Below are 16,435 nucleotides of genomic sequence, written 5' to 3' on the forward strand. Positions count from 1 at the left end.
CTGAAACAGGAGGATATCTGGACCTCTTGTTGGAGGAAGACTGAGCACTTATTCAAAATAGACTTAAAGGAGTCCTCCCTCTTAAAACTTTTGTATAATTAAGGAGGACTGATATTAACAAAGGGGTTGTGCAATATCTTTTGTGATATGTTGAGAGACGATACTTAGATGTTTTGTATTAAGGCTTATATGATCAATGATATATGGTGAATAAATTGTAAAAAAAGAAAACAAAAAATATATAAAAATTATATGAGATATTTTATAATAGTCTGTAGCACGGTATTTGCTGATTTTTGACACTTATTCCCTTGTCAGGACAGAAACAGGCCATGCGTAACTCTGAGCAATGGTATTCTTGGGTGAAGTCGTGTGGATTTCTAGTAGTCCTGTCCAGGCAGAGCATTTTGCAAATGTCCCGGAACAGTATCGAGGCTGTCTTAGCCTAATTGGAAAGGACACAGCGGCCTGCATGGGTAGTTCGCTCCCTTCGTAGAAGAAAATTTGGCACCTTTTTCACCCTCCCCGCAGCTGCCGTTTAGCTATCTTTTTCGGCTGTTGCCGTAGACCAGGGTTCCCCAGCGTGGTGCTCACCAATACATCTCTTGGTGTCCGGCGAGTTTTTCGAAAGTGGGCAGAGCCACCGTAAGGCAGGGCTTGTTATTGGCTGTTCTCCTTTGAATGAAAGGTGGCCAAGTGCGGAGGGAAGTGTTGCATTTGGCCCCACCTCCTGCAGCAGCCATTGCAGGGCGGCGCTCTCTGCTCCCTCTCAGAATTACATCAGGGCCCGCCAGCTCAAAAAGGTCGCTGTAGAATGACACGTTTTGTGTTTCTTTTTATCGTCTTGCTGCTTCCAGCCGGAGCTCGTGGTGACCAACAACCTCCTGGACCTGCCTCCGCCCTCTCCTCCGAAACCCAAAACCATCGTCCTCCCTCCAAATTGGAAAACAGCCCGAGATCCAGAGGGGAAGATCTATTACTACCACGTGGTGACAAGGTAAAGGGGGTCTCTCTTACTCTACTTGGGTCTTTGTTTTTTCCTTCTAATTTTTTTAAAAAATTATCTTCCACTTGATTAGACGAGCAACAGGATCTCAAAACAGATTTACATTCACCGCTTGGCTGTTGCTCTTGGTGGATGGAGGAGGTTGTGGGAGTGCCGAAACTCCAGCGGAGGGAGGATCTGAGCTTCATGGGCAAGAGAGAACGGGGAAAAAGAAGCTGGGGGGGGGGCGGAGAGCTGGGGAAGGGGGTGGGAAAAAAGAGTGTGTTGTGAGTGGCGGTTGGGGGAGGAGCATAAGAACATGAGAGATACAAGTGTTGGATCAGGCCAATGGCCCGTCCAGTCCAACACTCTATGTCACACAGTAGCCAGAAACACCAGGGGCCATCAGGAGGTCCAGCAGTGGGGCCAGGACACTAGACGCCCTCCCACTATTGCCCCCCCAAGCACCAAGAATACAGAGCATCCCTTGCCCCAGACCGAGAGTTCCTATCTATACCTTGTGGCTAAGAGCCACTGAGGGACCTCTGCTCCATATGTTTATCCATAAGAACATAAGAGAAGCCAATGTTGGGTCAGGCCAATGGCCCATCCAGTCCAACACTCTGTGTCACACAGTGACCAAAAATACCAGGTGCCATCGGGAGGTCCAGCAGTGGGGCCAGGACACTAGGAGCCCTCCCACTGTTGCCCCCCCCCCAAAGCACTGAGAATACAGAGCATCACTTGCCCCAGACTGAGAGTCCCTATCTATACCTTGTGGCTAATAGCCACTGATGGACCTCTGCTCCACATGCTTATCTAATTCACTTTTGAAGCCGTCCATGCTTGTAGCCGCCTCCACCTCCCGTGGCAGTGAATTCCATGTGTCAATCACTCTTTGGGTGAAGAAGGACTTCCTTTTATCTGTTCCAACTTAACTGCTTAGCAATTTCATTGAGTTCTTGTCTTGTGAGAAAGGGAGGAAAGGATTCCTTTCTCGACCTGCTCTATCCCACGCATAATCTTACAAACCTCGATCATGTCACCCCTCAGCCGTTGTTTCTCCAAGCTAAAGAGCCCCGAGTGCTTTAACCTTTCTTCATAGGGAAAGTACCAGGTGCCCTACCAGGAAACCCCCTGGTAGGGCACCAGAGAGGAAGAGAAAGAGCGGGAGGGAGGGATGGAGACAAAGTGCAGGCGGAGTGGAAGGAAGTAGGCAAGGTGAGCCGAAACAGAAGGGGAAATGGGCTAGCAGCAGGGATGAATGGGGTCCCCCCCCCCTCTGCGCTCTTGATGGACAGCAGCTGTTCAAGGTCTCAGGTGGAGAACAGTTCTTCCCAGCCCCTTTCTGAGATTACACTTGGGAGCTTCCAAATGCAAAGCAGGGGCAGGGCCTCTAAGCTGTGCCCTCTCTACACTCTGGTAAGCCCCGCCTTCCCCTCTATACTCCTGTGATTTTTGTCACTGATAGGGAGACTGATTTACTTATCACTGATAGGGAGACCAGAGGAACCTTCTTAGCAGGAGCCTCAAAGTGCCCAGGACTTTTGCTTCTCGCGCTTCTGGCTCAGCACACGAGTGCCAAGTGGAAAGTGTCGGAAACTGGCATCGGGATGCACCCCTTTAAACAGAAAAGGTCCTGCGCGCTTTGATCCTGGTCTGTCCGCATGTGGACTTAGTTACCTCGGAGCCCGATGGTTAAGTGCCGCTCGTTTGGAGCGGAAACCTTTCTCACTGCCGCATTCACAGACCTCTTTGTAATGGCACATTAACAGGCGGCCACGGGCTTTACAGCAAATCCCCTCGGAGGCGTTTCCTTTGTTCTCCGGGCCACTTCTCCCCCCACCCCCAGAACTGGTCTTAATTAAGGGAACATTAAAGGTGCACATTACGAGAAGTGTGGGGCTCACGACATCTTAGTCCACTGGGTGGCGGCTGTATACATTTGAGGTGCTTCTGTTTGAGGGACTCACGGGTTATTTGAAACAGATGCAAGGTGACTTCGTAAACTTGTACGAAGCCGCCTTAGAGAAAGTCTGGCCATCCTCCCACAGGGCCTGGTATCCTCTGCCAGTCTTCAGCTAGGGGACTACAGACAGACAGACAGTGGATAGCGCCAGTGGCGTGCTGTAGCTTTTAGCTGGAGATACCCAGGAACTAAACTCAGGACTTTCCTTCCGGAATAGCCAGCATTGTACCACAGAGCTATAAGCGCTCCTGGGTTTTTTTTTATATACTCTGAAAATCTTGTTGGTCTCTGACGGGCTACTGGACTCGAATCCAGAACAGCTAGCTTCAGGTCCAGTTGCACCTTAGAGACGAGCAAGATTTTTAAGGTATCACCTTTTGAGAGCCAGAGCTCCCTTCATCAGATCTTAAGAACATCAGAAGAGCCCTGCAGGATCAGACCAGTGGTCCATCCACTCCAGCCTCCTGTCTCACACAGGAGCCAGCCAGTTCCTCTGGAGGACCAGCAACAGGGCAGAGAGGCTGAGGCCTTCCCCTGATAAGAACACCAGAAGAGCCCTGCTGGATCAGACCAGGGAGGGTCCATCTAGTCCAGCCTCCCGTCTCACACAGGGGCCAACCAGTTCCTCTGGAGGTCCAACAGCAGGACAGAGAGGCTGAGGCCTTCTGAGAACACCAGAGGAGTCCTGCTGGATCAGACCAGGGAGGGTCCATCTAGTCCAGCCTCCTGTCTCACACAGGGGCCAGCCGGTTCCCCTGGAGGGCCAACAACAGGACAGAGAGGCCGAGGCCTACCCCTGATAAGAACCTCAGAAGAACCCTGCTGGATCAGACCATGGAGGGTCCATCTAGTCCAGTCTCCTGTCTCACACAGGGGCCAGCCGGTTCCCCTGGAGGGCCAACAACAGGACAGACAGGCCGAGGCCTACCCCTGATAAGAACCTCAGAAGAACCCTGCTGGGTCAGACCAGTGAGGGTCCCTCTAGCCCAGCCTCCTGTCTCACACAGTGGCCAACCAGTTCCTCTGGAGGGACAACAACAGGGCAGAGAGGCTGAGACCTTCCCCTGATAGGAACCTCAGAAGAGCCCTGCTGGGTCAGACCAGTAGTACGTCTAATTCAGCATACTGTCTCACACAGCGGCCAACCTCCTTTGGAAGGCTGACAACATCCACATGAAAGCTTATACCCAGAATAAAACGTTGTTGGTCTTAAAGGGGCTACTGGACTCCACCTTTGTTCCATTGCTTCAGACCAACTCAGCGACCCACCTGAATCCATATTACCCAAGTAAGTTTGTGAACCCTTTTGTACAGTGCAGCCGTGCTACCTGCGCAGAAAGGCCCTCTTGGATCATTCAGTTTTGCATAGTTTGTGGAAAGCCATGAGAGGAGGAGCCTCCCTGAGCTCCTCCGGAAGGCCGTTCCATAAGGCAGGGGGCCACAACAGAGAAGGCACTGTGTGTACGGGCAGTTGATGATTCTGACAATTTGCAGGTTGGCACCAGTGTTCCCTCTAAGCTGACTTAGTGTGAGCTAGCTCACAGCTTTTTAGCCTCTAGCTCACACATTTTTGTCTTAGCGCAGGAAGGATGGCTCCAAAGCAAATTAATTTATGTAGTAGCCAAACCGCTCGCTCACAAGACTCCACAGCTTGAAGGGAACCTTGGTTGGCACCCACAGAAACTCCCGCTGACATGAGAAGAAGAAGAGGAGATTGGATTTATACCCCGCCCTTCACTTTGAGTCTCAGAGCGGCTTACAAACTCCTCTCCCTTCCCCTCCCCACAACAGACACCCTGTGAGGTAGGTGGGGCTGAGAGAACTCTGACACAAACTGCTCCTTTTCAAGGACAGCTGTGCCAGAGCTTGTGACTGACCCAAGGTCACATCAGCAGGTGCAGGTGGAGGAGTGGGGAATCAAACCTGGATCTCCCAGATTAGAGTCCGCATACTTAACCACTACAGCAAAGTAGTTGTGGCGGAGGAGAGGCAGTCCGGCAATTAAGAGGAGCCAGGGCCATGAAGGGCTTTGTATGCGGCACCACTCTCTCTTTCACATATGTGCAGGCACTGGCGCACATACACACATCTGACATTCAGGGCTCTGGGGCAAGAGAAAGACATGCAAGCCTTTTCTCAGACGTACATTCATTCAGGATCGCACCTCTCTGTTTAAATCAATAGGAAGTCCTTTCCGGAGTTCTTGTAGCAGGCAGGGGCTTGGTTCTTACCACGGGGGCCTGTCCTCTGTGAGCTCAGAATGGTTTTTCTCTTACGTGCGGTGGATTTCTTCCTGCAGGCAAACCCAGTGGGACCCCCCGACTTGGGACAGCCCCGGGGATGACACCAGCCTGGAGCATGAAGCTGAAATGGATCTTGGAACCCCGACGTATGATGAAAATCCCATGAAGGTTAGTTTGCGTTACTGGTTTCCCGGTCCCATCTGCGTCTGTCCCTTCGCTAGCCAGGACGTGACTCAGCTCCCAGCTCCGTCATCCGAGTGTGGGAACGGTAATTTTTATCTCCCAAAGACATAACAAATAAGAGCCCTTTAAAGAGGCATCGAAGCTGAGACGATTGATCTGGCCAGGTCTCTCCACTGCTGGGGGGAAACCCCCACCCCCCAAAAGGATTTGAATCCAGAGGTGCTCTACAAAACCATTGTCCTGTTTTCAAAGGACTACCATAAATATGGATGACAATCAATGTTCCCTCTGAGCTGTGGAGTCTTGTGAGCAAAAATCCCACTGTGCGAGCTACTGGCATTAAAGTTGTGAGCAAGTAATTTGGCCACTGCATAAACTAGTTTGCTCTGGAGCCCTCCTTCCTGAGCTAAGATAAAAAGGTGTGAGCCGGAGGCTAAAAAACTGTGAGCTGGTTCACACTAACTCAGCTTAGAGGGAACACTAATGACAATCTGTTTTAGGACATTCCTTTTAAAATAAGGATTTTTAGCTTTTCTAAGCTTTTTTTTTTTTAGCTTTGAAGTGCTATCGTTTTCTAGTTAGGAAGAGAAAATAGATTTCCTGTTTTTTATAATGTGGGGGCGTGGTCTTCCACTTCCTTGTTAGGAGCCATTCCATCTGTCGTGGCCAGCACCAGGGATCACACAGATCAGGGGAGATCCCTAAGATCAAAGGAGACGTTCTGCTCAGGATTTTCGCTCATAGCTTCTCTGTAGGCGGCTGGAAGTCTTAATGAAATAGCTGCGATACAGTTTGCTGGTGGCCAAAGAAATCTTAAGACTCCTTTGCTTTAAATTTCTGCGGTGGGTTTTATCGAGCAAAGATTTAAATCATCATTGCATTGAATTGCATTAACTGTAGTCCGCAGTTTCTGCCTCTTGACCTTCTGCATTAACTGTAGTCCGCAGTTTCTGCCTCTTGACCTTGGCAGTGTAATGGTGGAGGGCTGGGCTTGTCTCGAGTGGCTTAAATTCCATATCAGCTGCCTCAGGCATGTCTGCGCCTTGAGTTCCCAGCTGTTCGTAAGCATCCCCGAGGATCTTTGGTTACTGGAGGCAGCCTTTTGCCCTCCTCTTCTTGGTGGATTCATGCTCTGACCAATCTCTGTTTCTTCCTTAACCCAGAGCCCTGTAGACTTGCCACAGTGATGGCAGAGCATTGGGGGGGGGGGGGCACGTTGCCTGTCTGAATCCCAGAAATCAAAGAGGCTCTGGGGTTCATGCAGAGCCACACTGAGTAGCCTGGCACAGTTCACAGGGATATGTGCACGGCCTGGAAGGGTTTGGGACCAACCCTTGCCTCCCCCTTCCCTTGGGGCGTGGTGTGCTACTGTGCATTCCGTCTGCAGTGCCTGGGATCCAGAAGATCCTGCTGAGTGAGCAGACGCCTACCTCCCTCTTCTGCAGCTCCCTGAAAATTCCCCTTGTAGTCGGGCAGAGCTCTTCTCCAGTGTCCTCTTGACCACGTGGGTCACCCGGATGCCCTCGAGGAGCTGACGGGCAGGGCATGAAGGCAGTCACCGTCCTCTGCTAACAGGCATGCAGATAAGGATGATCCTGTAGGCACTGTATACTTGGACGTCCAGAGTTTTTTGCCACGGTACTTCACGAAAGGATCCTGAATAAATTTAGCAGTCATAGGACAGCCCTCTTATGGATTAAAAATGGGTTACGTGAAAGAAAGCAAAGGGTAAGCATCAATGGGCAGTTCTCACAGTGGAGGGAAGTTAGCAGTGGGGTCCCACAAGCAGGGGTCATTTCGTAGAAAAAGAGGTGCAGGAGCTCATTAGCATAACTTATTTGCATACGCCACACCCCCTGACCTCACTGGAAGTGTGTCAGAAGGCAACACCCACCGCTCAGGCTCCACTGGACTGTTTTGGATTGCCAGCTATTGGGGGGGGTGCAGTTCTGTCCTCACAGAGGAGGGAGAGCTCGTACCTGAATAAAATTTGGTCTTAAAGCTGCCACTAGACTGTTTTGGACTGGGGGGGGGGAGGGCTCTACAACTGACCTGGCTGCTTCTTGTTCTGACTGAGGGCTGCTGGGAGCAGGGGGTGGGGCTTGTTGCATGTGCCCGCCCCCTGGGCTCTTTATTGCCGGAGCTCCGCTCCTGTGCGCTCCTGCAGGAAATGACCCCTGCCCACAAGGATCGGTATTGGAGTTGGCGCAATCTAATTTGTTCATAAACGATTTCAAATTGGGGGTGTGAGCAGTGTAGTGACCAGATTAGCAGAGAGGGCACAGAGCTATTCAGGTTGGTGAAAACCAAGGTGGAGCGTGAAAGAGCCACAGGAGGACCTCCCAAAACTGGGCGAGTGAGCAACAGTATGATAAACGAGGTTCAGTGCTGGAAGTGTATGGCGATGCACATTTGGGGGGGGGATGCTAGGGAGAATTGAAATGTATGCAATATTTTCCTATCAAACCGAAACTTATTTTACTGATTTAACAACATAAAAGGCATCATTTATAAGTTAGCATATAAAATTTTTACTATTTTGCCTATTTATGGGATTTAAAATCTAAATGCATTGGTTTTCTATTTAAAAAACTGTAAATATATCCAATGTATTTGAGAGCAAGCTACAAACTCTTGGTCCCTATGCTACTACAGTACATGTATTTGAAAGGCAGGAAGAAATAAAACATGATAGGGAAAGCAGACCTAGACTCCTATGTAAACCGCCCAGAGACCCTTCGGGGTCAGGGCGGTATATAAGCCGAATGTATAAATAAATAAATAAAATGAAGGTAGAAAACAAACAAACCCTCTCTGGAGAAAACAGAATTATTTTTTTCCCAGTGCTCCCCAAATTTCCTAAATCTTCCATCAGAAAAATTGGGTGGCCCTCAGTGGGAAAAAACATTTTTTCTATCCCTCCTGCTTGAGTCTTCACATCTCCGTCTAAACACCAGACAACCTGTGAGCTTTTTACATTCTGAAAAGGGTAAATATTTGGTGGCTAATAAAATGCCAGAATGTTCAGATAACAATAAAGAAATCATGCAGGAGACATTACTCTTTAAGAAATTACATCAGATTACATATATAATTGAAAATCCACTTGTACTGACACATTTCCGGTATAGTTCTATAAATCTCTCTAAAAGAAATCAAATTTTTAGGATGTCCTTTAATACCATTTTAGCCAAAGGTTGGTATTCCAGAGTCTTGGGACAGGGAAGAGGAAAAACATAACATGGTTGCAAAATCAGGTAGAGATACAAGAGGGCTTTCCCACGTCATTCCAGCCAAACAGATATTTTACCTAATCTCTGCAATGCAGATGATGTTAGAACGTTTAAGAATCTGATTCCAAGACCAAAGTAGTCCATAGTGACTTTGTCCATAGATGGAATGAGGCCACAGGCAAATGGGACTGTTAAGGTTGGTCAAGGTGGGGAGCTGTGTTAGTCTGTCTGTAGCAGTAGAAAAGAGCAAGAGTCCAATAGCACCTTAAAAAGGTAAAGGTTTCCCTTGCTCGAAAGCCAGTCGAATCCGACTCTAGGGTTGCGGTGCTCATCTCCGTTTCAAAGCCGAAGAGCCAGCGCTGTCCGAAGACGTTTCCGTGGTCATGTGGCCGGCATGACTAAACACCAAGGTGCACGGAACGCTGTTACCTTCCCACCGAAGTGGTCCCTATTAGTGGCTCACGAAAGCGCCTCCCCTGCCAAAATGTTTTGTTAGTCTTTAAGGTGCCACTGGACACTTCCTTTAGTTTGGGTTGCGCCTTGGTGGTATGTTGGTGGTTTAGATGGTGATTGTTATTGTTAATGAATTTTCTGGAAGCAAGATTTAGGTGGAACAAAGTTTGAGTCCAGTGGCCCCTTTAAGACCAGCAGAGTTTCTTAGTCTGGGTTAAAAGCTTTTGAGTATGTGCACACTTACACACTTAGAGGTTATACCCAGAATAAAACTTCATTGGTCTTAAAGGTGCCACTGGGCTCAACCTTTGTTCTTTTTTGTGGGAGCTGCCATTGCTGTGTATTCTGCTTCCCAAGCTTATGTTACAGTGAGTCATTGTGCAGAGGACGTCTGCTACAGTTCCAGACTCCTAGGAAGAAACTACAGGACAAGGCCAACTCTTTGTTCTGTGTAATGAAAAGGGGCACTTCTTAAAAATAACCACGCTCTCTCTTTCTCTCTCCAGTCTTCCAAAAAACCCAAAACGGCAGAGGCAGACACTTCTAGCGAGCTGGCAAAGAAAAGCAAGGAAGTATTCCGGAAGGAGGTGAGTCTCTCAGCATCGCAGTTTTCATAAATCATTTATTTGTTTCTTTGTTTTGTTAGATTTCTATCCCACCCTTCTGCCGAAGCAGCTCAGGGCGGCTTACATACAGTTCTAAAACCAGCAAGTACACAGATAAAATACAATAAAATTCCAAATAAATACAGTTAAAACCATTAAATGTGGCGGTATTGTATGACAAAGTGCAAGTGCAGTGTAGCCGATGAAATCAATTCTTACAAAAACGCCCGACGGAAAAGCTCCGTCTTCACGGCCCTGCAGAATTGCTGGAGGTCCCGCGGTGCTCTGATCTCACTAGGGAGCTCATTCCAGACCATGTCCCACTTCTGCGACCCCTCAGATGCTGGGGGCCAGATCCGTCTGGTGTTGGCACAGCGGCCTGTCACTGCCCATGACCCACAAGATACTGGAGACGGACAAAAAGGAGCAGCAAGTGGACATCCCTGAAAGGTCCCACATCAAAGGGTGTAAGCCAAGCCCGTTCCCAAGTGAAATTTGAGGATGGCAGAGGGCGGGGAGAGAGCCTACACGTGAGGACCATTTCTCTCTCTCTCCCAAAATACTGTCTGTCCAGGGTCTCCAATGAAGCCGATGAGCAGTAGATTCAGGATGAACAAAAACAAGTCTTTACACAGCGAGTGATTAAAAGGCGGAATTCGCTGACAGAGGATGTAGTGATCATCACAGGAACAGACAGCTTTAAAAGAGGATTAGATAGATTCATGGAGGAAAAGTCTATCAGCGGCTACTAGCCATGGTGACTGAGGTGAACCTCCACATTCAGAGGCACTGATCCTCTGAATCCCAGAGCCAGGAGGCAACATCAGGTGAAGGCCTTGGCCTTTATGCCCTGTTGTTGGCCCTCCAGAGGAACTGGTTGGCCACTGTGTGAGACGAGATGCTGGACTGGATGGACCCTCCCTGGTCTGACCCAGCAGGGCTCTTCTGAGGTTCTTATCAGGGGAAGGCCTCGGCCTCTCTGCCCTGTGGCTGGCCCTCCAGAGGAACTGCCTGGCCACTGTGTGAGATGGGATGCTGGACTAGAGGGACCCTCCCTGGTCTGATCCAGCAGGGCTCTTCTGAGGCTCTTATCAGGGGAAGGCCTCGGCCTCTCTGCCCTGTGGCTGGCCCTCCAGAGGAACTGCCTGGCCACTGTGTGAGATGGGATGCTGGACTAGAGGGACCCTCCCTGGTCTGATCCAGCAGGGCTCTTCTGAGGCTCTTATCAGGGGAAGGCCTCGGCCTCTCTGCCCTGTGGCTGGCCCTCCAGAGGAACTGCCTGGCCACTGTGTGAGATGGGATGCTGGACTAGAGGGACCCTCCCTGGTCTGATCCAGCAGGGCTCTTCTGAGGCTCTTATCAGGGGAAGGCCTCGGCCTCTCTGCCCTGTGGCTGGCCCTCCAGAGGAACTGCCTGGCCACTGTGTGAGATGGGATGCTGGACTAGAGGGACCCTCCCTGGTCTGATCCAGCAGGGCTCTTCTGAGGCTCTTATCAGGGGAAGGCCTCGGCCTCTCTGCCCTGTGGCTGGCCCTCCAGAGGAACTGCCTGGCCACTGTGTGAGATGGGATGCTGGACTAGAGGGACCCTCCCTGGTCTGATCCAGCAGGGCTCTTCTGAGGCTCTTATCAGGGGAAGGCCTCGGCCTCTCTGCCCTGTGGCTGGCCCTCCAGAGGAACTGCCTGGCCACTGTGTGAGATGGGATGCTGGACTAGAGGGACCCTCCCTGGTCTGATCCAGCAGGGCTCTTCTGAGGCTCTTATCAGGGGAAGGCCTCGGCCTCTCTGCCCTGTGGCTGGCCCTCCAGAGGAACTGCCTGGCCACTGTGTGAGATGGGATGCTGGACTAGAGGGACCCTCCCTGGTCTGATCCAGCAGGGCTCTTCTGAGGCTCTTATCAGGGGAAGGCCTCGGCCTCTGTGCCCTGTTGCTGGCCCTCCAGCGGAACTGGTTGGCCAATGTGTGAGACAGGAGGCTAAGACTAGATGGACTCTCACTGGTCTGATCCTGCAGAGGTCTTACTGCATTTTTGTGTCATCTATGCAACCTCCCCTTTTCGTGCTGGATGGGGAAGCCATTGGTGGGCCCTTTCAGAACCTTTGCTTCACACACCCCTCTCTTCCTTTCTTGCCAGATGTCTCAGTTCATCGTGCAGTGCCTGAACCCCTATCGCAAGCCAGACTGCAAAGTTGGCCGGATAACCACGACTGAAGATTTCAAACACCTTGCACGCAAGGTACCTCGCTGGGACTGGGCTGATGTGGGCAGGGGGAATGGGGGTGTCTTCATGCTTTCTTGTATTTGACTTCAACCTATTTAGAAAAGTCCACCACCGCCACCCCCACCCCCCCACTGTTTCACTCTAGCAGCCTCCAGGTTGGTAGTGGACAGCGCTTGGCTTCTGAGAGCTGATGGGCCTGGCCTGGCCTGGGCTTCCTTGGTGGCCCTCCTATCCGAGCACTGACCAGGTCCGGCCTTGTTGAGCTTCCAGAATCCGAGGAGATGGGTCCAGGCTGGGCCATCCACGTAGGGTCTGGTGGGCTACCAAACGGCTGCTTATCAAGCCCCCAAGACCAGGTGGCTCTGGAGAACCGTTGGTGGTGGTTATCAATTGGAATGGCTTGAGACGCCGGTGTGAACAGGAGAGCAGAAGCGTGTCTGTCTGTGTGTGTTTGCCTTGTGCCGTACATGGGAGGGCCGGGGAGGGGGGAGCTCACTGCCTCCTTGCCTTTCAGGGGTGGGCCTGGGGCCGGAGTGCGCACAGGCGTGCTGGCGGCGCCATTTGGGGATGGAGCGCCGGCTTTGAAGTCAGTGCCAGATTTCTTCCTCTTCAGCTCGGAGCGCGCTCCTCTCCCCCCGCCACAGCCCCCCCCCAAGCGCCACTCTCCGCTTTAGCAACCCACGTTGGATGCCTGCCCTTCTTGAGCCGGGGACCGCCTGGAAACTCCGATTGGACAGCTGGTGTCTGGCGGGTGCCCGCCGCCTGGCCTGCTGCCGGTGGGAGGTGCTGCCTTCTGTGAATGAACTCTGGTCCAGCTCTTGTCTCACTGCAAATGCTGATCTCTGCCCCTGAGCCTCTCTCCCCTGTCGTAATCAAGCTGGCTACGTTGTGCAGATTGCACCTTTAAATCCTTTCTTTGCAGCAGCACCTCCTCCCTTCAGACTGGGATACAAGAACTCAGGGGGATCTCCGTTGCTGCTTATATTTACCTCAAAAAGCCTGTTGTTCTCTGAGGTGCTTCTGGAACTCCGGTCTAGCTCGTCTCCTGCAGACCAGCACTGCCGCCCTCCGGAATGCTCTCCCCCAGGGGCGCCTTGGGACAGCCTGCTCAGGCCGCCTCCAGTGTTCCCTCTAAGCTGAGTTAGTGTGAGCTAGCTCACAGTTTTTTAGCCTCCAGTTCACACATTTTTGTCTCCCCTCAGGAAGGAGGGCTCCAGAGCAAGCTGATTTATGCAGTAGCCAAATCGCTCGCTCACAATTTTGGTGCCAGCAGCTCACAAAGTAGAATTTTTGCTCACAAGACTCCTCATCTTAGAGGGAGCATTGCTCCTAGCTCTTCCTCCACGTGTTTGGTGTCGTGGTTAAGTGCCAGTTTGGTATCGCGGTTCAGTGCGCGGACTCTAATCTGGGAGAACCGGGTTTGATTCCCCACTCCTCCACTTGCAGCTGCTGGATGACTTTGGGCAAAGCCATAGTTCTGTCAGAGCTGTTCTCTCAAGGGCAGTTCTGTCAAGAGCTCTCTCAGCCCCGCCCACCTCACAGGGTGTCTGTTGTGGGGAGGGGATGGGAAAGGAGACTGTAAGCCGCTCTGAGACTCTGAGTAAAGGGCAGGGTATAAATCCAACCTCTTCCTCTTCTTCTTTTCCCCCTTCCCAGCTGACCCACGGAGTGATGAACAAAGAACTGAAATACTGCAAAAACCCCGAGGACCTGGAATGCAACGAGAATGTGAAGCACAAGACGAAAGAGTACATCAAGAAATACATGCAGAAGTTTGGGGGCATTTATAAACCCAAGGAGGACACGGACTTGGAGTAGCCGCCCAAGGGCAGCAGCGCGGTGTTCCTCTTTAGAGCCTGAAGCCGTCCGGCTTCGGGGTGCTTCATTGGCGTGGAATTCCTGGGCCCCGTGGGTGGGGGTGGGGGGAACCCTCTTGGTAAGCCACCCCGCCGTGAATCTCGTGGCACAGGCGACTCCCTTTCCAAGTCACCTTTTGGGAGACCAGATCGGAGCGGCAGAATGAACGACATCCACCCGCTCTCCAGCTGTGACTCCACACGTCGCTCTGTGTGTGCCCTCCGTGCAAAACTTCTGGCCCGGCGGTGGGGCCGTTCAACACAATGTCCCACGAGCGCGCCCCTGTCTCCCCACTCAAGATCTGTATTATATTTTAACGTATATGTGAATATATGGAGGTTTTTCTCTCCTTCCCTCCCCCTCCCTCCATGTGTTGATATCATGGGAACACTTTGTAAGAATAGTTTTGAAGGTTTCTTCTTTCTTTCTTTCTTTTTGTTGTTTTTTGTTTTTTGTTCTCTGCGAGGTTGAAATCTGTTATCATGTAAATAATTGGCAAAAACTTGGCCGCCTCTGGGTTTCTGGCTGGCCACGTGCTATGTTGATAAGATTAATTTTACTGCTTAAATCATTTTACTTTATCCAATTTTTACTGAAGTTTTTATGTAAAAGGAAAAAAAATTAAAAAATTAAATAAAATGGCAAATGAAAGAATGTCGATCATATGAGATACGCACCTGGAATTTGGGAAAGGGATAGCCATTGTGTTACTGCAGAACGTGTAAAGCATCAAGGCTGAAAAGCAGGGAAAGATGAGGGCAAGGAGGGAAGGAAGAGGCTTCCAGCTCAGTTTCTGTTCCTCAAAGAGCCCAGGAAATATTTCTTTGAAGGCACAGAATGGCGAGGGGGGAGGGGGGGTACAGTCTGTGTGTTCCCAGGTTCCAATCCTCTAGACAGGCCTATTTCTGTTCTTCACCTGCTTTGCTCCCTCTAGTGGACGATTCAATATTACATTGCTGTATTTCCAGCATAAAAACCTGCAGTGTTCTGGCATTAAGACGCTGAGCTGCTGGCCAGAAGGTCTGTAGTTCGGCAGTTCGAGACCCGAGTGTGCCGCGTGACGGAGTGAGCTCCCATCTCTGGTTCCAGCTCCTGCCAACCTAGCAGTTTGACAGCAAGAAATTGCAAGTAGATAAATAGGTACCGCTTTGGTGGGAAGGTAATTATTTATTTATTTATAATTCGATTTATATCCCGCCCTCCCCTAAGGCTCAGGGCGGCAAACAATTGGGGCAAAAGCCATAATTAAAACAACTAAAACAAGATAAAAACATAACAATAGAACAACAAAGTGCTGGTGCTCGGATGTTCCTAGTTCCAAGTTGGGTTCTGGTAGGGTGGATCCGGACCGATGAGACAAGTTCCAAAGCGGCAGATAAGGTAACAGCGTTCCAAGCACCTCAGTGTTTAGTCACGCCGGCCACATGACCACGGAAATGTCTTCAGACAGCGCTGGCTCTTCAGCTTGGAAATGGAGATGAGCACTGCCCCCTAGAGTTGGAGCACACGAGGGAGGAAACTGAGAATGCAGGGGGAAAACCCAGAGTTAACAGAAAAGGCTTCCGCATCAGTGGTTCAGCTCCCAGGTATTTTCTTCCCCCGGCTTCAAGCAAACAAGCAGCACATTGGCTTGGTGTCGTGGTTAATTGCGCGGACTCTAATCTGGGAGAACCGAGTTTGATTCCCCACTCCTCTACTCGCAGCTGCTGGATGACCTCGGGCAAGCCATAGTCCTGGCACAGCTGTCCTTGAAAAAGAGCAGTTTCTGTCAGAGCTCTCTCAGCCCCACCTACCTCACCGGGGGTCTGTTGTGGAGAGGGGAAGGGAAAGGAGTTTGTCAGCCGCTCTGACACACAGAGGGACATAGCCAACTACGGCAAGAGCGTCATAATGTTAAAAACATTTAAAAACACATAAACACCTTTTTAAATAGATGATTAAAATTGTTCAGCTTTCAAACCCTGCTCTGGCCTGTGTTTTCTTGGCCACCAAAGACAATTTGTGCCTCTCTCTAAGAAAAGTGCTTAACCAAATTGAAAGGAAGGAAAATTAGTTATGAACAGTCTACTTATTTTTGTTTTCAATATTAGCCGCTTTCTTAACGGAGATCAAGGTGGCTTGTGACATTAATAAAATACATAAGAACATAAGAGAAGCCAGTGTTGGATCAGGCCAAAGGCCCATCCAGTCCAACACTCCGTATCACACAGTGGCCAGAAATACCAGGGGCCACCAGGAGGTCCAGCAGTGGGGCCAGGACATTAGAAGCCCTCCCACTGTTGACCCCCCCCAAGCACCAAGATGACAGAGCATCACTTGCCTCAGAGTCCCTATCTATACCTTGTGGCTAATAGCCACTGATGGACATAAAAACATTTCTTAAAAAAACATAAACCCAAAATTTAAAATCACAACTTAGGCCCGCTTTAATCAAATGCAGTCCTAAATAAAACAATCTTCAGCTGCCTCCTGAGGATCGGGGGGGGCAGGCGCACCTCCCCAGGGAGGTTGTTCCATAATCGTGGGGTTGCCCGCAAAAAGGCCCTGTCTTCTGTATCCCCCCCGGCAACCATCTTCGATCAATGGGGCAGTCAGGGAGGGCCTTTCCCTGGGATCTTACTTCCTGGGCAGGAATGTGAAACTTCCTTGAGTTACTTTGGGACCGTCCTTCCCTCTCTGCTTAGCCTA

The 16,435-nt window shown here is 50.6% G+C and overlaps 1 protein-coding gene across 1 annotated transcript in view; it reads left to right on the forward strand.

Annotated features, from left to right (window-relative positions):
* SETD2 (SET domain containing 2) overlaps positions 1 to 14,301 on the forward strand; it is a gene marked incomplete at its 5' end in the record, with an annotated part of 82,919 nt that extends 68,618 nt beyond the window's left edge. The window contains 5 exon segments of the mRNA XM_015422740.1: positions 858 to 997; positions 5,254 to 5,365; positions 9,573 to 9,653; positions 11,804 to 11,905; positions 13,547 to 14,301. Coding sequence (XP_015278226.1) covers positions 858 to 997; positions 5,254 to 5,365; positions 9,573 to 9,653; positions 11,804 to 11,905; positions 13,547 to 13,708 — 597 coding nt within the window.
* Positions 14,302 to 16,435: the final 2,134 nt, after the last annotated feature.

The sequence above is a fragment of the Gekko japonicus genome, unplaced genomic scaffold (genome assembly GCF_001447785.1).
Source record: "Gekko japonicus isolate JY-2015 unplaced genomic scaffold, Gekko_japonicus_V1.1 scaffold2985, whole genome shotgun sequence".
NCBI classification, from domain to species: domain Eukaryota; kingdom Metazoa; phylum Chordata; class Lepidosauria; order Squamata; family Gekkonidae; genus Gekko; species Gekko japonicus.